Source organism: Saccopteryx bilineata, chromosome 8, assembly GCF_036850765.1.
Source record: "Saccopteryx bilineata isolate mSacBil1 chromosome 8, mSacBil1_pri_phased_curated, whole genome shotgun sequence".
NCBI classification, from domain to species: Eukaryota; Metazoa; Chordata; class Mammalia; order Chiroptera; family Emballonuridae; genus Saccopteryx; species Saccopteryx bilineata.
The window spans coordinates 52479027-52500782 of NC_089497.1; the positions used below are offsets into that span (position 1 = coordinate 52479027).

General features: G+C 52.0%; 1 protein-coding gene across 1 annotated transcript in view; it reads left to right on the forward strand.

The window, feature by feature from the left end:
• Positions 1-21756, forward strand: part of PDIA5 (protein disulfide isomerase family A member 5) — an 88784-nt gene that overhangs the window by 24862 nt on the left and 42166 nt on the right. Inside the window, exons 3-7 of the mRNA XM_066240995.1 lie at positions 2634-2721; positions 12903-12986; positions 13240-13285; positions 17119-17211; positions 21560-21620. Of these exons, the coding sequence (XP_066097092.1) occupies positions 2634-2721; positions 12903-12986; positions 13240-13285; positions 17119-17211; positions 21560-21620 (372 nt within the window). The remainder of the gene's footprint in view (positions 1-2633; positions 2722-12902; positions 12987-13239; positions 13286-17118; positions 17212-21559; positions 21621-21756) is intronic.

A 21756-nucleotide genomic window follows, 5' to 3' on the forward strand; every position in this document is an offset into this window, starting at 1 on the left:
TGTGCCCAGAGGAGCCACAGCCAGTGGCTGGGCCAGTTCCGGGCACAGCTCTCCCTGCAGCTCATCTCAGCACTCTGGCACTGGGATTGATGGATGTTTTGAACGTATGTCTCTCCTGGAGCCCTCATACTCCAAATGCCCTGAACATGCTGCTCCTGCCCTTCCGAGGGCCTGGCAGATGCTCCCTGCAGTTACTGTCCGGAGCCCAGCATGTGACTAGCATTACTCCACTGCCTGGAATAGGTAAACTGAGGCAGGGAGAGACAGAGTTGCTCCTGAGGCCTAGGGTATAGGGCCCTGAATAAGCATGGCTCGCCCCCATGAGTGCTCCTGGAGCTGGTGGTCGGTACGGGAACACAGCCAGTTCCTTCTCTGGATGGGTGCCGGCACATAAGCTCCTCATCATGCAGGGCTCTGCGAGGACCGTCTGCAGTACACTCTCGCGTGCCCTTCTGCCACGGGGGAGGCCGGCAGGTAGTCGGGGAACATTCTGGTCACATGTGAGGAAATTGGAGCTGGGAGAGAGTAGCCGGCTTGTCTCAGGTCGCCCCGCCAGTAGGTGGTAGAGCTGGTTCCCCGACACCACCCCTGCCTTGTTTCTTCTGCTGGAGGGTGGGAAGAAATGTATCAATTCTGCAGTGAGGGGAGGCTCTGCCACCAGGGACTGAGCATGGTAGGTGAGAGAGAGAAAAGGTGGGGTCTCTTGATGGGGGCTTATGGGCAGGAGGAGGGCCTGAGCATCGTCTTGCCTCTTCAGCCCTCACCCAGGCTTGGTGTCGCTTGTTGGCAGCGGAGTTCCCCATTATTCCCGCTTCCCGCTCTTCCCGGCTTGGCAGTGGCCAGGGGTGATTATTTCCTCCTGCTTCCTTTCCCAGGCCTCTCACTAGCCCTGTGACTGTGAGTGGGCTTTCAGAGCCGCTCAGGAAGTGGGATTTCTCCCCTCCCGTCTTTCCAGGCGGGACTCCTTTCCGCGGCTGAAAGGCTGGGCTTGGGGAGGGTGCCTCTGATTGCTGTGCTTTAGTTTCCCTCCCCCGCTGCCCAGAGCCCATCTGCATGGCGGAGCATTGCCTGCCCACCTCTGCTGTTCCTCCTCCTGTTGCCCCGCTGCGGGTCCCTGGCATGGTTCGAGAACGATGCTTTTTGTTCACTTCCATGAAGGGCTCAGCATGCTTTGTATTCACAAGCAGCTACCATTATCCACACTAGAAAGGAGATCTGTGGAGGCAGATGATTCAGACATCATTTCTGCTTGGCTCTGGAATGTGCCGTATGGTTTTTGTGGGGGAAGGTAGCAAGCTGCTCTCCCCACCAATGTCTGCCTGGTGGGCCTTTCAAAGGCACTCACAGGTATGACAGGGAAGGTGACAAGGTGACACACTGGCCACAGCCACTCTGCAGCGAGGCCTTGCAGGCTGGCAGTGTTGCAGCTGGCCAGAGAGGCTCCGTCCCTAAGAACCTCTCCTCGTTTCCAGGTGCTTTGCCCAGCCCACCGGCACTGACAGAGCACTCTTCCTTCCTGTGCTCGCTCCCCTGCCGGAGGCCAAGTCCACCTGGGCAGCTGACTCCCGAGGTTGCCCGGGCCAGCCCTTCTTCCCTGGCACTTCTGGGGAAGTGAGCTGTGAGATCTGGGTTCTGTCTGAGGAAGGCCCCGTAGAGGAGGGCTGAGCTGGGTTCTGTCTGAGGAAGGCCCCGTAGAGGAGGGCTGAGCTGGGGTTCTGTCTGAGGAAGGCCCCGTAGAGGAGGGCTGAGCTGGGTTCTGTCTGAGGAAGGCCCCGTAGAGGAGGGCTGAGCTGGGTTCTGTCTGAGGAAGGCCCCGTAGAGGAGGGCTGAGCTGGGTTCTGTCTGAGGAAGGCCCCGTAGAGGAGGGCTGAGCTGGGGTTCTGTCTGAGGAAGTCCCCGTAGAGGAGGGCTGAGCTGGGTTCTGTCTGAGGAAGGCCCCGTAGAGGAGGGCTGAGCTGGGTTCTGTCTGAGGAAGGCCCCGTAGAGGAGGGCTGAGCTGGGTTCTGTCTGAGGAAGGCCCCGTAGAGGAGGGCTGAGCTGGGGTTCTGTCTGAGGAAGGCCCCGTAGAGGAGGGCTGAGCTGGGGTTCTGTCTGAGGAAGGCCCCGTAGAGGAGGGCTGAGCTGGGGTTCTGTCTGAGGAAGACCCTGTAGAGGAGGGCTGAGCTGGGTTCTGTCTGAGGAAGGCCCCGTAGAGGGGGGCTGAGCTGGGGTTCTGTCTGAGGAAGGCCCCGTAGAGGAGGGCTGAGCTGGGGTTCTGTCTGAGGAAGGCCCCGTAGAGGAGGGCTGAGCTGGGGTTCTGTCTGAGGAAGGCCCCGTAGAGGAGGGCTGAGCTGGGTTCTGTCTGAGGAAGGCCCCGTAGAGGAGGGCTGAGTTGGGTTCTGTCTGAGGAAGGCCCCGTAGAGGAGGGCTGAGCTGGGTTCTGTCTGAGGAAGGCAGGCAGGAACCTCGGGCGGCTGGCAGGAACAGGGCTGTCTGAGAGGGGCTGGGCTGTGCTCACAGCCTTGTCAAACACGGGGATGTTTTAACTGGTGCTTAGGACTCACCCCCTGGGACTGGTCTCCCTTCCTTGGTCCTGAGAGAATATGGCAGGGCTGGTGTACTTGGGCATAGATGTTGAATTTTTTTTTTTACAGGGGCTGCAGCTGAAAGTCATCTCAGGTTATTGTCCACTGTGGCCCAGGCAGTGAAAGGACAAGGCACCATCTGCTGGGTAGACTGTGGGTATGTCTTGGGGACACGGGGCATGGTGGCTGGAGGGCAGGGGACGTGGGGGCTTTGGCAGGTGGGGTGGGGAGTTGGCCCTGATGACCACTCTGAGAGAGGATGTGATGGAGAGATGCTGCAGGAAGACCTCCCCAGCAGTCCAGCAGGGTCCCCGCGGATGGAGAAGGAGAGGTTCTGGCTCTCTCCTATTCTCTCCAGCCCCACCCCTCTTCTTTCCTTCTTCCTTGGTGCTTTACTTGTTACTTTGTCATGTGTCACTTGATCTGTTGGTGACAGAGGGGCCTTGTTTTTCAGATGGAGCCTTGATGCCCAGAGAGGCAAGGAGATTTTCAGGGTGACCTGATAGGCTTGCTTGTGAGAGGGTAGGGTCCCCAGCAAGAACCTGGTTGTTACCCCCCACCCCACCCCCAGCCAGTAACAGAGGGCTCCACTCCCTGTGGCCCAAGGGTGGTGGGATCAGCTGGCTGACCTGACTGTGCCTTGGCTTCCGAGGTGCTCCTGTTCGATGTGCCAGTCCTGGACAGGTGGCTTAGTTCTGGTTCCCTCCTCTGACCTGTGAACTCCTTGTCCTCCTTCTCCTCCTTCCTGACCTCCCTCCTCCCTCCTCCCAGAGACTTTCTTGTTAGAATCAAGCACTGCCCACAGGAGGGATCCAGAGGAGGGAGGGCTACTTCTTAGTGTGGGGAAGGGGCCTTGATGAAATTCCTCTCATTCTTTTGAGCTCGGAAGCTGGAGTCCACGGTGCATTCAGCTTCCCTTTCCTTTCAGTCATTAAGAGTAATTTTCATGTCTCTCTGTGTTTGGTGCTTTGCTATTAGGATTATAAATACCCAGACCTGTCATATTAGCTTGCAATTTGGCACAGATCGGCAGGAACACAAAAAAGACACACAAATAGTGAATGAATATAGGAAAAAAGATGGCCAAGAACAGGCTTGTCCTTTGCACATTTATTGACCTTCAGCTGCATACAGGGCTCTGGGCTGCACATGGCGGAGAGCGGCATTTACCTATCCTTCTGACTGGGGCCAGGAAGCCTTTTCAGAGCCACTGTGTGTGGCCGCTTCTCACCTGGAGTTAGGGTTTAGCAGGAGCATGGGTCTGGGAAGAGGAGGGGAAATGAGAATTGCACTCAAGAGTATCGTACTCCTGTTAGTATGGGGAAGAGGTGGGGCTCTGCTGGGAAGAGAGGCAGTTCTTTTCCTGGATGGCCCATAAAGGCCTTTCTAACCTTGAGTGTAGCTGACCTTGCCTGAGTCACAAGCCTTGTTATTAGCCTGTGGGTTAAGTGAGCTTTAATGGACTCCACTCTAGTGCAATCTTCTTCCTCTACAATCTGAGTTCTAAATGGCTCTTTTGGAAATGAACTTGATGGCCTCAAGCTTGTTCTGCCCATGACTGGAGAGAAATGAAGGCAGTTCATATTTTGACAAAGCACTGACTGAGACCAGAAAGAGAAGTGCTCGCCCAGTGCTGTTTGCTGTAGGCATTTGTGCGTCCTTCTCTAGCCTTACACCGCCAGATTTATTTAAACACCAACTTTATGGAAGAGACTCTACTCTCTAGACAGTTGGTGAGATTGTAGCCATTAGTGAATTCTCGTTCATAGTGGGTCTGGAAGGGTTCTTGTCTTCCAGGTGTGCCTCTGTCTCCAGTAGCTGTCCAGGAGTGCACTGGTGAGGACAGGCTGCTCTGGACTCTCCGTAGCTGAAGATGATGCCAGTTCTGCCCGTTGGAGCATTATCACAGGGGGTTCTTGTGAGGCTTATGGGTGGCAGAAGTGGGCAGATGAGAGTGATGTGTTGCTCCATCCAGTTGGGTCCACTCACTGCACACTCCCGAGGGCTTGCTGTGTGCTTTGAGGTACACAGGTGGGTCCTCAGTGTACCAGGACGAGGCAGACACCTAATCAGGTGGCAGTAAGCCAGGTGAAAAGTGCTGTAAATGGAGGTTATCTGTGTAGTCACTTAATTTTGCCTGGAAAAGGTTGAGAAAGCTTCTCAGAGGAGGTAGAGCTCAAGTTTGGGGCAAAGACTTCAAAGTATCAGGTCTTTGAAGTGCCCTGGCTTTGCCCGCGGGCAGCTCCCTGTGGTGTGGACCCTGAGCACTGCCTGGGGTCATCTGGCTGGTGGGCATGGAGGCGACAGTCCTGCTCTGCCCGGATGGGCAAGACTACATGGGGCCGGGGTTAGTGTGTGAAGGCAGACAAAGATGATTAGAATGCATTTGGAGACAAGTAAAGGTGTCAATGGGACAAATTATTCTGTGACTCTTGGTGTGCTAAAATAAAACCGAGGGGGCGTGTTAGAGCTTAAAAGAGGTAACCTTAAGACAAGAAATGAGACTGTTTCATGTAGTTGCCACCCTGTTTATCCCTGTAAGAGGAAGTATAAACTGAAATGTTAAATAGCTCTTAAAATAGTTTAGAAAAGTAGGTAGATTAAAAAGCTATAATAGATTATGTTGGAAACAGGAATATGGAAGTCTGAATCAGAGGCAGAGTGCAGCTAAATCTTTGCAGAACAGCCCAAGGGACAGAGAACTCAGGTCTCTAGTCCACACAGGCCACCCTGGGTGGCAGTTCTCACAAACCGGAGTCATATGAGATCCCCAAGAGCTTGAGCTGGCTCTGCCCTCCTGCTGGGCTACTTCACTCCTAGACTTCTGAATGTGCCTTGTTGTAAATCATTCGGGACCCTACCCTGTGATGATAGCGCTCACTGTTGTGCTAAATGCATTCAGTCTGTGTTTATGAGTCTGAACGAAATGCTCTGGGGATGGCAGGGCGCTCTCAGGAAGCTTTCTGTTGCTGTCTGCAGTGGAGTAAGAGGTGGAACAGAGCCACGTCTGCTTGCTTTTTATCTTGGCTGCAGTTAAATAACAGCAGGTGGGCGGCCAGAGCGCACCTCCCCTCTCATGGGCCCTCTGAGGTCCCTGGCTCCTGTCCTTTCCAGCTCCTGTCCTTTCCTTCCTGCCAGGAGGGTCAGAGGCTGGAATGAGGACATCCATTCCTTTCTGGAGTGACAGGAAGGTCAGGAATGAATGTCCGTTCTACTTTTCCTCCTTAGGGGCAGGTGCAGGCATCAGGGGCATCCTAGGGTGAGAGAAGACAGTACTCTGGTGCCAGGCGTCTTTGGACATGTGTGGTGTAATGGCAGAGGCCTGTCGGCTTTGCTGCTTCCTAGCCCTGTGACCTTGGATAGGACAGTTAGCCTGGGTCTGCTTCCTCATCTAGAAGATGGAACAATCATTCTGTCTCCTTTCTAGCTCTGTGGTGAGGGTCAGGTAAACAAAAGTTCTTTCTAGAATGCAATTTAAATGTGAGATCCCGAGCTGCTGTTTCGTCTGGACAAGATTGTTCAGAGCATTTCGAGAAGCTGGAGGGAAGAGATGGCATGTTTGTTCTTCAGGGGCTTTTCCTTTGGTGAGGAGCCCTGGGCTGTTGTGAGGATACCCCTCTAGAAAGTTTTGGGCCTGAGAGGCAGCCCCCACTCGTGGATGTGTCGCTCTGACCCTGAGAAGCGCAGGGTACTGTGGACTATGTAGGACGGCAGGTCCAGAGGCCTGGCTTTGACCGGGCTCTGACAGCAGGTAGCTGTGGGACCTTTGGCAAGTTGCTGCCCGTCGACCTGGGCTTCTCTTTAATCTTGTGTGAAACGTGGATTTAAATCTTCCAGATTGTTCTCATTCCTAAATATCCTAGTTCAGAAAATCCCAGAAGCTGCCAGACTTGCTGTGCGGTGTGTGTGTGTGTGTGTGTGTGTGTAAGTATATGGTACAGGTATACCTTCCAGTCTTTTGGGGCCTTTATTTCTGTCTCTCTCCATTCTGGGTATCTGGTTCTTACATCTTTCCAGTTCTTCTGTGGGAAAACAGCCGTGTTAGGCTTGCTCGCTGGTTTCCCAACTGCAAGCACTTTGCACGATTAGTGCGTGAGCACATGGCAGAAAGCCACGTGTGTGTCTCTATGAAAAGCTATGAGTGCTTTCCCTCAGTAGTGATTTTCCCAGATCGCTCTCCCGCCACTGTGAGGTGTGGTTCCCTGATTCCTTCAGCCAATTCCGTGAAGGGTGGTTTTCCTGACCTCTTGCCCTCCATTGCAAAAGCAGTTTCCTTTGCTTATCTGTGAGCCTTCAGTAAACAGGAATGGCCAATGCTCGCTGGCCCCACAGATCCTCTACTGTCTGCCGGAATCCAGTGTGAACCTGCCTGGCCGCGACCGCCTCCTTACACCTTCCTCCTGAGCCTCTCTCCTGCCTTCCCCTTTGTTCCCTGACCTTACTATTTCCTGTTGCCTCTTCCCTCTCTGGTCCCTGCTGCCCATTCTTTCCCTCTTTCTCGCGTCTCTGGCTCTTTCCTCCCAACCCGTGCATACGTGCCCGCAGGTACACATACCCTTCCATGTTGGTCTTCTCTCAGGTCCAGTAACTTGTTGCTGTGAGGTGTCTAGGGTGTCTGGCCTCTGCCCAGGGATTTGTCAGCTCTCCCTGCCCCTCCCTCCCCCTCCTGGTGCAGGCCTCAGCAGGCCCGCGCGATGGCTGCTGGTGGTTGTCTGGCCACTATGTGGGTTGGGTGTGAGGGAGTTGGTATTCCCGTCGTGCCCCCGCGCCTGTCATCGGGGCGGCCTTGGCGTGGAGTCAGCAGGCAGAGCTGTGCCTGGTGTGCTACTTCCTGGGGCTGATTCTCCTGGGCTGAGGCTGCCCTATCAGTGCTCGCTGCTTTCTCTCCTGAGGGTTTAAGGTCATTACCTAACCACATTTTCCTCCTTCCCTGCTCTCTCTCCCCCATCTACTTTATATCCCCTGGAGCAGTACTGCCTTCCCAGAGCCAGTACTTGGGGCCTGCTAGGGTGGGCATAACATATTCTGAAGCCTTATGTTTTTTTTCCAAAGAATACTTGAATTTACCACTTGCTCCTTTGTGTGTAAACGTGTTTAACATTACTTACCATAGGATAAAGAAGACTCCCAGAAGTGCTGTGTTGATGTGTCTTCAGACACCTCCCAGCACGTTGATATGTACTCGTTGGAGTGACATGTCCCCTGCTGAGCAGCAGAGCCTTGGGACTGCTGTGTTGGGGAGGCAGGTGGAGGAGGAGAAGGCACGCTTCTCTTCCCATCCCTTTGACTAGCCACGCTGCCTAATTCATACTTTATCACGTGCCTTCTTGAGGTCGGTACGAAGGAGCCCAGCCAGAGCGGGGAGATCCCTGCTGTACACAGCGTGTCCCTTCATCAGGGAGGGCTGCACGACCACTAGGACTGTCCGAGTTTTAGGCCCAGCCATTCCAAGGCTGTTCTTTCTCCTGCCTTGTGTCCTCAGCTACGTTCGTTCATACTGTCCTTGGTATTTGGTACCTGGAAGTCACTCTGATAGGATTTCTTGCTCACTTGTTCCTTGTCCCCCATTTCCTTCATCTCTCTGAAGTAAGGGCACTTTCTAGCGCTCCTCTCCTACCTGCCTCAAGACAGAGCCACCTGCTCAGAATCCCACCGTGTCAGTCCTGGCAGATGGCAGCAGGAGATCTTCCCTTTCTGTGATGGGGAAGCTGAATCCAGGAAGGCGGCACTGGCCAAGTACACAGTGGCTGAGACGGGCAGGGGCGCAGCCCCAGGTTCTTAGTGTAGTGTGCCTTCTCTCCTGCTGCAGGGGGCTGCCCGTGGTTTCTGTGGACAGAAGGATGCCACGTGGCTGAGTGAGGCTATAGTCAGAGGCCAGGAGAGAGATGACCGAGCGTCAGGCCTTTTTGAGTCTCCACCTTCTGTCCGGGGCTCTGGCTCCTGCTTTATCCATCAGGTATAGGCGGCTTGCCTTGGTGCGTTAGTTATATATACTTGACCCTGTAGGGGAATTGAATTGGCTCAGGTGAACACCTCATACATTTTGCAACTTTGGAAATAAGGGCCCCACCAGAGGTCACAGGCTGGCTAATGGCAGAGCCAGATCTAGAAGCCATCAGTCTCTTGAGCTGGCAGGTGGACTTTCCTCCAGAGTTAGCCTGCGACTTGTGAAAGCCACCTCCCTTCCCTTCCTGAGCCTCCAGCACCTTGCTTCTTCCCTTTCTTCCTGCCTCAGCCGCCCCTCCTTCATCCCTGGGTCAGACTCCTGCGAGTGGGAGTTGCCAGTGTCCGGGTGGCCAGCGGTGCACATGAAGATCCAGGAGACACAGCACTGTGCCCCCGCAGCAGCCACCCCACAGCAAGTTCAAGTGCACGTGTCTGTCTGCGCCGGGCGGGGGTGTGTCCCGGCCTCTGAAGTCATTTTGTCCACATTGTCTGTAGAGGAGAGCCGAGGGAGGAGGGTGGGGCAGGAAGTGGCAGGTCGTGCTGAGTAACCGGGCAGAGGGAGCTGGGCTCCAGCATCCCGGGCGGACAGAGTGGCAGGTGAGGCCCTCTCGCGGCCAGTCCGCTCTCCATATCCATGGCGACTTTCGGCCTCCCTCTAATCCAGCAAAACAAATCGTTTTCGTGCTCACTGCCTGCCTCCTCTCCCCTCTAGAGCCTAAGTCACTAGGGAAGGGAAGGGGAGGAGGTAGCCAACAGATCAATTAATTGTGCCTAATCTCTCAACCCAGATTCTTTTAAGTCCCTGAGCTTGGGGTAATTTCTCTCTCCTTCTTGAACTCTTATGACTTTTATTGTCTGTACTGCACAATTAGTGCAAATGCACACACACACTCTCTGAGAGATGGAATTACTGGAGGGAGAGGAGCCGATCTGACAGGGCACTGTCAGGAAGGGTCACCTGGCAGGATTTCTGAGCTCAGTAGAAAAAGCCCAGAGCCCAAAAAGCCAGCAGTGCAGAGGCTCCTCCCAGCAGCGACAAGATAGCATCAGTCATTGACTCAGTTACTCAGTGATTATAGAGTGCCTGCTCTGTGCCAGCTGCTTTTGTAGCCCTGGGGAAACAGCTATGAATGAAACAAAGCCCGCCCTGGCCGGTTGACTCAGTGGATAGAGTGTTGGCCTAGAGTGCAGATGTCCCAGGTTCGATCCTTGGTCACCGCACACATGAGAAGTGACCATCTCCTTCTCTTCCTCTCCCTCTCCCCCTTGTCTCTCTCTTCCCCTCCCACAGCCAGTGGCTCGATTGGTCCGAGCATCAGCCCCAGACAGGTTGCAGGGTGGATTCCGGTTGGGGTACACACAGGAGTCTGTCTCACTATCTCCCCTCCTCTCACTTAAAAAACAAAAACAAAGCCCTCACCTTCATGGAATAAACATTTTTTAATCCCCCCCAATACCCTTCTTTATCTCCCCCCACCTCCACTTCCCGCATGGTGCAGACATTTTTTTTTCTTTTTTCTTTTTTCTAGGTGAGAGGAGGGGAGATAGTGAGGCAGACTCCCATATGCACCTTGACTGGGATCCACTCGGCAACCCCATCTAGAGCCAATACTCAAGTACTGAGCTATTTTTAGCGCCTGACGCTCTTCTGTTCGGAGTAAGCTAGGAGGAAGCTATCCTCAGCACCCAGGGCCATGCTCAAACCAATCGAGTCACTGGCTGAGGGAGGGGGAGAGAGAGGGGAGGAGAAGCAGCTGGTTGCTTCTCCTGTGTGTCCTGACCAGGAACTGAACCCGGGACATCCATATGCTGGGCTGATGCTTTATCCACTGAACCACTGGCCAGGGCCAAGGAGCAGATATTTTTGATGGGGGTGACAGTCAGTGGACACGTTAGCCAGACATAGAGATGCGCTGTGGAGAGAGACAGTAGGGAATGGAGTGCTGGAGGTAGGTGGCAGAGGTGCTCAGAGAGGACAGGAAGCCGTCTACCTAACCCCTCTGAGAATGTGTGCATTTGCATTTCTGTGTGTGTGGGGGCCCAGAGGAGAGAATCCTTGGGGAGTGTCAAAGAGCGTAAGGAGAGAACAGGGTTGCTTGGAGTCTGTGGCAGAGGCAGACGGCAATTGGCTTGACTACAGTGGGGGCCACAGGCTTCAGGGATGGGTCCGCACTGAGAATGGCGGGCGAACCTCTGTGGCCTCCCAGATCCACTCAGCCAGGTTGGTGGGGAGCATTGCTCCTGAGCCTGGCCTGGGCTCACCCGGGATCTCAGGTGCAGCAGGTTTCCCAGAAAGGGGGTTCCGGCGGAGCAGGCAGGGACTGGGGCTGCAGTACTCCGCTCTGCTTTGTGAGAGTCACAGAAGGAGACTGCCAGCCAGGCTTGATGGAAGAGAGAGCCAGCATGGGGAGGCACTTCTCCCCTCCAGTGGCTGCCTTGCAGCGTCGAGTGGCCACCACAGCGCAGCTGCGTACCAGGGTGGGGCTGAGGGAGACCCACGGTGACCTGGTTCCTGCTCCAGGCACTGTTGTTACAGTTGTGTGGACAGAAGGGGGTCACAGAAGCAGTTGAGTGCAGCAAAACAAAGTTGGACTAGGAAAGTGCCAAGTAAATGGCTGTAAAGGTCTTGAGTTGAGCCTTCTTTTCTGGGGAATTAACTCAGGCAGAGAAAGGGCACCTCAGAGACAGTTGTTCCCAAACAAACCTGCTGCCTATCAGTGTGGCTTCACCACAGCCTGCAGGATGGGCAGACCCAAACTTAATGGCCATTGATGCTGGGGCATGTATGGTGTCCCCACAGGGCTTTGGGCTGCTCTTATAGGGGCCTTCTGAGGCCCTCTGGGTCCCCTGCCCACCCCCCAGCTTGTCCCTTCTTTCTGGACTCCCTGCCACCGTAGAGGCTCAGCCATTGTAATGCACTAGCCTTTCCTTTCTGAATTCATCATGCATTTCTTGAGTTTCCACTATTGGCCAGAGCTGAGGATGGAAGCTGCAGTGGCCACAGTGATGGCTACTGAATAGAGAGGGATCGGTCTGGGGTGGGGACTGGGCAGGGGTGGCCCCTGGAGTGCCTGACACCCCCTCTCTCAGACCTACACATACTTCTCCAGGAAGACATGCTTTTGAATTGCAGATTGTGTGTTTACACTTAAAATGAGGTCCCACAATTCTGCTTGTACATCGGTAAGCATTACGTTTAGCATTGTGCTGAATGGTTAAGTTAGTCCATCTGCTCTGGGGCTGGTGCACAGCTGTGTGAAGCTGATGGCTGTAGAAGGTGGGACATGTAACAGGTGGGAGAAGAAGGGACGTCCCTCAGGTGGCTGTCATACCTAGTAGAACAGAGACCAGGGAATTTGGGTGGTTAACATACCCTCACTGGCTCCACTCGGCTCTGGGGAGCAGGGCCCGTCATGAGTGGGTGGCAGGCTGCTTTGGCTGGCTGTTGGGCACACTTGGCTAAGTGTGGTGAGGTCGTGAGGAATGTCTGAGGACAGGTAAGGCCTCTGAGGGGCTAGTGTAGGGCCAGGGGAAACCTGACCTCGTGGAGACTGGGAAAGGAGGGAGGAAGAGCCAGTGCAGATCACCTGGAAGGTTCCTTAAAACGTAATTGCTTCAGTATCCACGATTTTGGTTCAATAAGTCGGGAATGGGGCCGAAAGTTTGTATTGCTAACAGGTTCCTAGGTGATGCTGAGGTCCATTGGTCTCACAGGAGGGAAACCACATTTAGGTGAGCTCGTACTTGAGCACCCGATAGACATTTTTTCTTAGAAGCTGATATCCCAGGCTCTACCTAGCGCTTCGCAGAAGCTCTCCCCTCTCTCCTGGCTTTTGTCAGTACCTGGTTAGATTTCATTCTTTCAGCACCGTAGAACATTTTCCCTTTATCCTGGTCAGATGGTATACAGCAGGTGGCATATGGCACACATCAGAGCTAAGAAAGGAAAACTTGCTTGGGCCCCAGGCAGAGATTCTGAAGTGAAGATCTGGGGAGGGCCAGGAAATCAGTATTTTTTAAACTTCCCAGGGTAATTCTAGTGAGCAGCCAGATTGGGAACCACTGAGCTATTCTGTTTATTTTTCTTCTTAGAATGGTCTGTCCACCCCCTGAGCTTCGGGGGCACTTCCTTTGCCTGGACCTCCCTGTGCTGCCCCTGACATGTAGTGATACAGCCTCCCCATCTGCTGATCTGTCTTTCTTGATCAGCCCATATTGTATTGGTTATTCTCCTCCCTCTGGTTCTCTGAGAACCCGTCTACAGTGAGGTCCTCGCTTTTATCGAGAATTCCAAGCCACCTGGCTTATTCATAGGCCACCAGCAGATTTTACTGTCAACGCCTTTGTGAGGACCACAGGTAACAAATGTTTCCCGACATTTGTATCTTTCAGTGATGCAGAGAGTAGAAAATTGTGCAAGAAGATGAAAGTTGACCTGAGCCCAAAGGACAAAAAGGTCGAATTATTCCATTACCAGTAAGTACACGTGGTCATTTCCAATTTTCAAGTAAGTGCTGAAAGCTTTCATTGGTATTCTCAGTGAACAGCGATTTTTAGTTAGATCAATTTTATTTCAGAATGATTTTTTTTCTGTGTTTACAATTATTTCTTTAAAAAAGTCGTGAATTGTATTCAAGAGCTGGAGCTTATTAAGGTGCTGCAGGAAACCAAAGGTATGTCTCTTCACAACCATTCCTAAAGTTAACACCTTTTTCTTCTCATTTGACAGGGATGGTGCATTTCACACTGAATATAACCGCGCTGTGACATTTAAGGTAAATTTACCTCCCTCATTCTCAGCAGAGCCAGAGTCTGAATGGATGCCAAAAGTCTGGCAGCTTCTCTGAGAGAAGGAAGGGCAGAGTGCACAAATAGCTCTTCCGAGGGGCCCGAGGGATTCTTATCTCTAGAGCATATGTCAGCAGAGTATCTGCAGTGGGATGACCAGCCCTGTAGTTGGTCTGTGACTCTGTCAGCAGTTAGGTGTGTCATGTTGTGCCTTTCCCCTGCAGAGGCCCGAGTCTCCCTTTGCCATGGCTTCACGCCCTCCCTCGTCTCTGCAGCCAGGCTCACAGTCGCTGCCCCAGGCTGGAGGGGACTTGCTGTGTCCAGGTCAGCACACAGGGCAGGACACCGGCAGGTTGGCACCTGCGGGCTGATGCAGCTTGTTCCAGACGAGACGCTGATGTTACCGAGATTTTCCCTGCTCCAAATCCACTCTAGAAGTCGGTGGAAAACATTAGTGAACATAAGTATGGAAACCCTGTGACCTGCAGGTGCTGTCCTCTTATCACAAAGCCGCTGCCCCGCCCTGAACCCTTCTCCTGCCCTTGGACTCCGCTCCTTCACCATGTGTTCCCTGCCCTTCCTCAGTCAGCCTTCTGCCCCTGGTCCAGGCGGCATTCCCCTGTCTTGGCTGGGGCCACATATTTCATCTGTTCCCTAATCTGCTGATCTCATTCATTCCTACTTTCCTGATTTCCCAGCTGGGTTCAACCCTGTCCTGCTCTCTCTTAGTCTCCCTCCATCTGGGTCTCCTTTCATTCCTTCCTGTCTGTCCATCAGTCTGGATGTCTGCCCCTCCTCCACCTGCCTCTTGTTTATCCAGTAACACTGCTTCATTTTTCAGTTGCTGCAGCTTTTACCTGATACGGACTCAGCCTGATTACTCATCATCTTAACACCCACGCAGACACTTAGAGACAGTTCTACAAACTAGAGTGGTTTAACCCCTCTTACTTTGTGTCCTTGGAGAGAACACGTGCTCCCCAGGAACTAGATCTAGCTGGGTGGGGCTGGGAAGGTGCCTATGCAGTGATGAAAAGAGGGGGCAGGGGGTGGGGGAGCTTTGTTTTGTTTTTGAGGTTGTGTTTGGAGTATATTTAGCCTGCCCTCTGAGAAGTCTGTGCTGAGATTCTGGACCAGGGGATAGCAGCTGCTCAGAACTGGAGTAGCAGGAAAGGAGCGAGGAACCCTGGTGGTCTGAGCTTGCCTGGGTGGGTGGCCGAGTCCCGGCCTTGTCCACCTCCTTACAAAGACTAGGTGCGTGCAATCTTATCCTTCTGTGATTTGTACGCCAGTAGGCTGGAGATGTGGGCTGAATATTATACAGGATCAGAGTCTTTAGTGGAGAGAGGGCATCCTTGATCCCTGGGTCCACAAAGCCCACAGGACCACTAGGGGCTGGGGTAGGGCCCCTGAAGTTCTCCAGAGCAGGAGGCAGTGGCTGCCTGACCGCTTCTGCTTTTCAGCAGGAACAGCTGAGACTAAGGCCCTCCCTGATCACGGATTCATTTTTCCTCAAGGTTTCTACTGGGCCTCTATCTCCAGAGAGACGAGGTGGGGCACGGTCTCGGCTCATGCTATGACTCTGTTGCTGTCATCCTGTACAACTCAGCAGGGTCCTGGTCACAGGGGCTATGCCATGGGCCTGCAGAGGCCAGAGTGAGGGAAAGAGCAGGAAACTCAGAGGGAACTTTTTGTGTGAGTGGCCTTCTGCTTGTCAGCAGTCTGTCCAACACAGTCCTTCCTATGTGTGGACCAGAGGTGCCCAGAAACCGAAATTCAGATGGCTCTCTGATGACCTTCTCCCCAGGCCCTGTAGCTGTAAGTGTGGTTTCCCAGCCGTGAAGTCCTCCTGAAGACCAAGGTGCGGGTGCTGGGCCATTTCCTGGGATTCAGAGCACCCAGGTTGGGACAGCTGAAGGTGGGGTTCCCGGTGCTGCTTCCTATAGACTTTCCCACCCAGGGTCTTGTCAGAACAGTTTGGAGAGAACCTATGGATGGATTATTCAACTTCAGTTAAAGAATAATCTCTACCTGAAAAGTAAGATTGCTAGTATGAATGTTTCAATTGTTATATTAAAAGAGGCTGTTTCTTTTCTTTTCCCGTCCACCTCCATCCTTTTTTCTTGATGCTGAGTTGGGGGAGGGGGAAGGGGAAGGCTGGACTAACTCTTTAACTCAGCTTGTGCTGGTATGGGACAGGAGCCCCACAACAGTAGTTCCTACCCAATTTGGGTTCCTCTTCCCACTGATAGTCCCCTGAAAGCCACAGACCTCCTTCAAAACAGTGTGTGTGCATACATTCAAGCAAGTGTTTTCATGTGGGTCGGGTTTCACCGGCTCGTGGGGTCCGCTGTGCACCCTTGATTGAGAACCCCAGTGCCGGGTTCTCTGCAGCAGCATGCAGGGGGTGCCTATAAGCATCGTTCTCATGGCCCTGCGGGCAGGTGCCCTGCAGCTGTGGGTGAGTTTGGACCTCATGAAGTCCCTGCCAGTTCCATTTTGGCTTGTAATGTCACAGTGAAGCTTTGGCAGGGGACTGAGAAAAGGCAGATCTACCTTTGCCATGGTGGAAATGGCCATTCTCTTGCCAGGAGGTGGCTCAGAACTCCATTTGTCTGGACAGGGAGCTTTACCTGGATGAAATCCTACAACATCTTAGCTGTCCCCCATTCTCCTATAATAGCTCTTTCCAAATAGCAGTTTCCAGAAGTAATAAGCCTCACTGGGTCCCTGTGTGTGGCAGCGGATGGGCGGCTGCGTAGCTGCCTAGAGGCCCTGTCCCTTTCTCACCCTGACATAGACGTGAACACACCTGCTTCATCATGTGCTCATGGGAGCTTGTTTGGAGCGGGCAGGAGTAACAGAACCCTGAATCACATTGGGGGACACTGAGGGCTCCATCTGTTGGCATGGAGGCCAGCCACTGTCCTCCAGGGGAGAGGGATGGATGCTGGCTGGTTTCTGGTACCCACTCCTGGTTCTCATGGACTTTGAGCACCATTCGCGGAGTGAGTCAGGGAAAAGGGAGTGCTGTGTCCGTCCTGGACCGTGACGTGTGGCCGGTGGGGAGGGGAGTGGAGGGACATGCGCCCTGTTCCCCACCCCAAAGGGAGCAGTGATTCGAGTCCGTTGTTCACGTGACAAAGGCTAGTTAAGCCCTTTCCTGAAACTCTTTGTCAGATCTTCATCTTGGACCACCTGCGAAGGGGCCTTCAAGGAGAGAAGTGTATCAACCAGGAGGCCACAGAGCTAAGCCCCCGGCGCTGGGGCTTCCTGTCCCGAGCTCCCCAGAGGACGATCAGGATTTAACACACTCCCAAACCAGCTTAGATCAGGAAATACCAAGCAGGTTGCAAGCAGGTGTGATTACCTGCTTACGTGGCTGACAGTTCTAGTGACTGTGTGAATGTGAAAGTATCTACTTTGGACAGCACTAGAGACCTTTATTCAAATTGATCAGGGAAACTTCCTGGAGGAGGTGAGATTTATTAGAGGCATGAGTATGTCTTAGGTTTGAATAATTGTCTCAAATTTTCTTTATTTGGTCCATGAAGAAGCATAGTAGGTATGGGTCAGCTGACCTGAGTAAGGTGTCATGTGGCTGAACAATTCTGGTGGGGGGGGTGCATTTTTAGGGCCCTTTGAAGTGCTGTCAGTGGGTGATGGAATGGCACACTCCCCAGTGTTTGATCTTGTGCCACATGCAGTTTTAGTCCAGGCACTTGGGCCTCCAGGCAGGGAAACAGGCAGGTTCCCGATTCCCCCACCTCCCTCTTTTCCTGGCTAAATTGATTTTTGCCTTCTCTCTTCTTTTCCTTAGTCTGTAGTGGCCTTTCTGAAAGACCCCAAAGGGCCCCCACTGTGGGAAGAAGATCCTGGAGCCAAAGATGTTGTCCACATTGACAGTGAAAAGGTAATATATTCCCCATCAGTTTTGATGGACACTGGAGGCTTCCCCTGAACTGTGGTCTCCCAAGGACAGGTGCCCAAGGAACTAAGAAATGGGCATGCTGCCTGACCAGCTGGGCTTTCCTCCGGGGGAGCCGGGCCAGGCCCTCGTCGCTGATCTCCTTCCCAGCCTCCTGACAGAGCCGACAGGAGGTCACAGCCTGGCTGCCTGAGTGCTTCCTCCACTCTTTACTCTTATTTAATGCATTTTAACACATTTAGAGTTTCCTTATAGGAATGTCTATTTAAATATCCTCTCCTTATTATGTAATCTGGTTGTTGCTGGAATTGGCTTTGTGTTTTCTGCTTTTTTAAAAAATGGGTTTGGTTTTTTTGTTTTTTAAAATAATAATCTGCAAGGTTTGGGTTATATTTCCAGAGGTATGGGTCAGGTCTCTACAATTCTGAGTCACTGTATAACATTGAACAAATGATATACCCTCTTAAGCTTCAATTTCTGGGTTTGGTCAGGATGGGGGGTTGGAGGGATGGAAAGGTGGTTATGAGTTATCATCTCCATTCAACCCTGACCCTCCTTCTTTGGAAGCCTGGCCTGAATGTGCATCTTCACCCATGTGGACCTGCCTGTGCACAGTGCGCGTATCTGCGGCTGTGCCTTCACGTACGGATGGGCAGGAACTTCGTTGTGGCATTTCAGTCTGTGAGGCAAGCCGTGCTTTCTTGTAGATGAGAGGAGAATGTTCGTTCTTATTTTGGTAACAAAAAACACACCCTTTATCTTCCTCTGCCTCTCCTCCCTCCTCCCTCTTCATTTAACATTATTGACTCTTAATGCCTATTACCCCAAAAGAAAGTGATGCCATTATACTTTCTGGAGAAAGAGGTCATGTGCAATCACTGTGGGCTAACCAGGTGGGTCTGTGGGGACTTGAATGAGGGGACCAGACATGAGCATTTCTCTGGGATAGAAAGTACCTTCAGCTAGAAGATAAAGCATATTTTTTGTTTTTTGTTTTAATTTATTTTTTAATTTAAGTATAGTTGTTATACAGTCTTATATTGGTTTATTAGTTTCAGGTATACTATTTAGTGAGTCAACATTTTTATACCTTATAATGTGACCCCACTAAAACCTTTTATTTTATTTTTATTTTTTTATTTTTATTTTTTTTGTATTTTTCCGAAGCTGGAAACGGGGAGAGACAGTCAGACAGACTCCCGCATGCACCCGACCTGGATCCACTGGGCACGCCCACCAGGGGCGATGCTCTGCCCACCAGGGGGCGATGCTCTGCCCCTCCGGGACGTCGCTCTGCCACGAGCCATCCCCAGCGCCCGGGCCATCTTTGCTCCAATGGAGCCTTGGCTGCGGGAGGGGAAGAGAGAAACAGAGAGGAAGGAAGGGGTGGGGGTGGAGAAACAAATGGGCGCTTCTCCTATGTGCCCTGGCCGGGAATCGAACCCGGGTCCCCCGCACGCCAGGCCAACGCTCTACCGCTGAGCCAACCAGCCAGGGCCCCCACTAAAACCTTTTAAAAAGCATATTGGGGACAAAGGAAGAGGGTCAGGTGCCAGGAGGTAGGTAGTGGCATCTGTGCCCATAGCTATGCAAACACAAATGGCTTAAGAGGATTGTTGCTCATGGGTATATTTGGCATAGTTTACAGGTTTAGCTCCTGGACAGCGATAGCCTCGCGCCTTCCTTGCCCACGATGTGCATGTCACAGACCCCTCAGATTGCTCTTCTGTGTAAAAACTTAAACAAGTATTCCTTCGCACCTGTAGGCAACCCTCTTGTTATACTTTCTGCTGTTTTTTTCTCATGTAGAAGCATAGGTACAGCTGCTTTTTGCTAATAGAATCCCCACATAAAATAACTAAACGTTCCAAATGCAAATTGAATTTTCAGCTCGTATTTGTAAGTGTAGAATTCTATCCTTATTGAAGGAACTAAGTATCTTTGAATGTAATGTAATATGTGTTACTACCAAATTGTGACAGGCTCAGAAAAACCTTTTCTTCTCAGGTCTTTTATCTGGTTATATCTGTAGAGATTCCAGAAGGTTCTTTTCAGGGTGTTTGCATCCTCCAGGGTGCCCAGTCAGGGTCAAAGGTTGTGGTTACTAATTCTGTCTTAAGATGAGTTCCTTTTGGCCAAGACATGGAAACAACCAAAGGGTCCCTCAATAGATGAATAAATAGAGAAGGTGTGGTACATATATACAATGGAATACTACTCAGCCATAGAAGAGATGAAATACTGCCATTTTGACAACATGGATGGATTGGATCTTGAGAATATCATGCCAGTCAAAATAAGTCAGATGGAAGAGCAAGAACCATAGGATTTCACTCATGTGGTATTTAAAACAGAAATCAACAGAGAAACCTCATAGACACAGACCACAGTATGGGGTTACCAGAGGGAAAGCTGAGTGAGGGGAGGCAGTGAAAGGGAAAGGCGGTCAGATATGTGCTGACAGAGGAGACCTGACTGTGCTGGTGGGCATACCCAATCTGAAGATCATGTATCATAGCAATGTACACCTGAAGCCTATATAATCTTATTAACCAGGGTCACCCAATAAATTTAATAAAAATTTAAAAATGAGTGCCTTAACCCTCTAGTTACATAAACATTTTCAGAATTTATTATAAAATGTTTGGTTTTTTTTGGTTTTGTTTTTTTTTTTTTCATTTTTCTGAAGCTGGAAACAGGGAGAGACAGTCAGACAGACTCCTGCATGCGCCCGACCGGGATCCACCCGGCACACCCACCAGGGGGCGACGCTCTGCCCACCAGGGGACGATGCTCTGCCCATCCTGGGCGTCGCCATGTTGCGACCAGAGCCACTCTAGCGCCTGGGGGAGAGGCCAAGGAGCCATCCCCAGCGCCCGGGCCATGTTTGCTCCAATGGAGCCTTGGCTGCAGGAGGGGAAGAGAGAGACAGAGAGGAAAGCGCGGCGGAGGGGTGGAGAAGCAAATGGGCGCTTCTCCTGTGTGCCCTGGCCGGGAATCGAACCCAGGTCCTCCGCACGCTAGGCCGACGCTCTACCGCTGAGCCAACCGGCCAGGGCTATAAAATGTTTTGAATTTTCATAAAATACTTGTAATCTTTAGCTGGAAAATTATAAGTAACGCATATTTGTTGTTGAAATTTTAGAAGATATAGCTTAAATGTTAAAGAGAAAACCACCCCATCACTTCCCTTTGAGTGAGAGCTCACTGCTGGTGTTTTCTGTAGCCTTTGAGGCTTGCAACATAGTGCAGTACATAAATATTAACAAAAGTGTCATTACATGTTATATGCTGTTTTGTAACTCGCTCCCCCTCCCCAGTTAATGTAACATGCACATCTTATTGTGACATTAAATATTCCTCCTCATAGTTTGTAATGATGCAGCAATATCCCATTGTGCGGGATGTACTGTCATCTATTTACCTAATGTCTGTTGCTGCCAGAAAGCTGCATTTTGAAATTTCCTCTTATTTTCCTTACTATTCAGAAGAAAAAACCCTCTAATTTTCTTCTATGGAAACTGGTTAGCAGAATATGCTCTGTTGTGGCGCTGCTTTGCAGTCCCTAATAGATTTGCTTTTTCCCGACCATTGTTGACTCTCCTTGGAAGAAAGGTCTCTTGCCCTGCTTTACATAAAAGTCTCTCCATTAGCACTGTTGTGACCTTTGTCTTTTACATTTATTGTATTTATTTAGCCAGTAGTTATATATTGCCAAACAACATGCCAGCACTGTTCTAAAGGCTTTACAAATCAAATGGTCAGTTTCACTTGTAACTTCCTGGGGGTTAGGAGGGGGCATGTCACATCCTGTGCTCCTGTGCTCACAGTGGGCTCCTGGGGACATGGGTGGAGGCGGCAGGGCTGGGGCCTGGGGAAGAGCTTAGTGGGCGTGGGCTAGCCCCATGTTCCAGACCCCCACCCGGCCGGGTTGAGACTACATGAAAACAGCCACCCAGCACAGCCCAGCTGCTCCGTAGACCACATGCGGACGGCAGCCTGGTCAGCAGCCTCATGTGGCATAAAAAGCTCCCTGCAGGCTTTTAATCATTCAGGTGGGGCTGAAAGCAGAGCTGGTAGCCTGGTCCTGGCTCCCGCATCCCAACACTTGTCTGCCCGGGCCTGTCTCCCCATCTGTAATATGCCAGGCTGGTCTGGAGTGGGTCATCTCCGAGGTTCCTTCAGCTCCCAACGTGCGGCCCCAGCCCCCAAGTCAAGCAGTGAGACTTCTGAAGTGTTCGCCTGCTCCCCCCACCACTGTGGTCCCTGGAGGTGGGGTGGGGGCTCTGTTTCTGTGTTGTGTGACCTGTGGTGTTTTCTGTTTGTGCCTCAGGACTTCAGACGGCTCCTGAAGAAGGAGGAGAAGCCAATCCTGATGATGTTCTATGCCCCCTGTGAGTGACCTTCCTCCTTTGGGCAGGAGTTAGTTCAGATTCTTGGAGGGAGCTGGGGATTGTGGGGCAGGGAGACCGGGAACAGGCCCCAGGTGTCTCCCTTAGAACGCCAGACCACGCTGCTCACCCATCACTA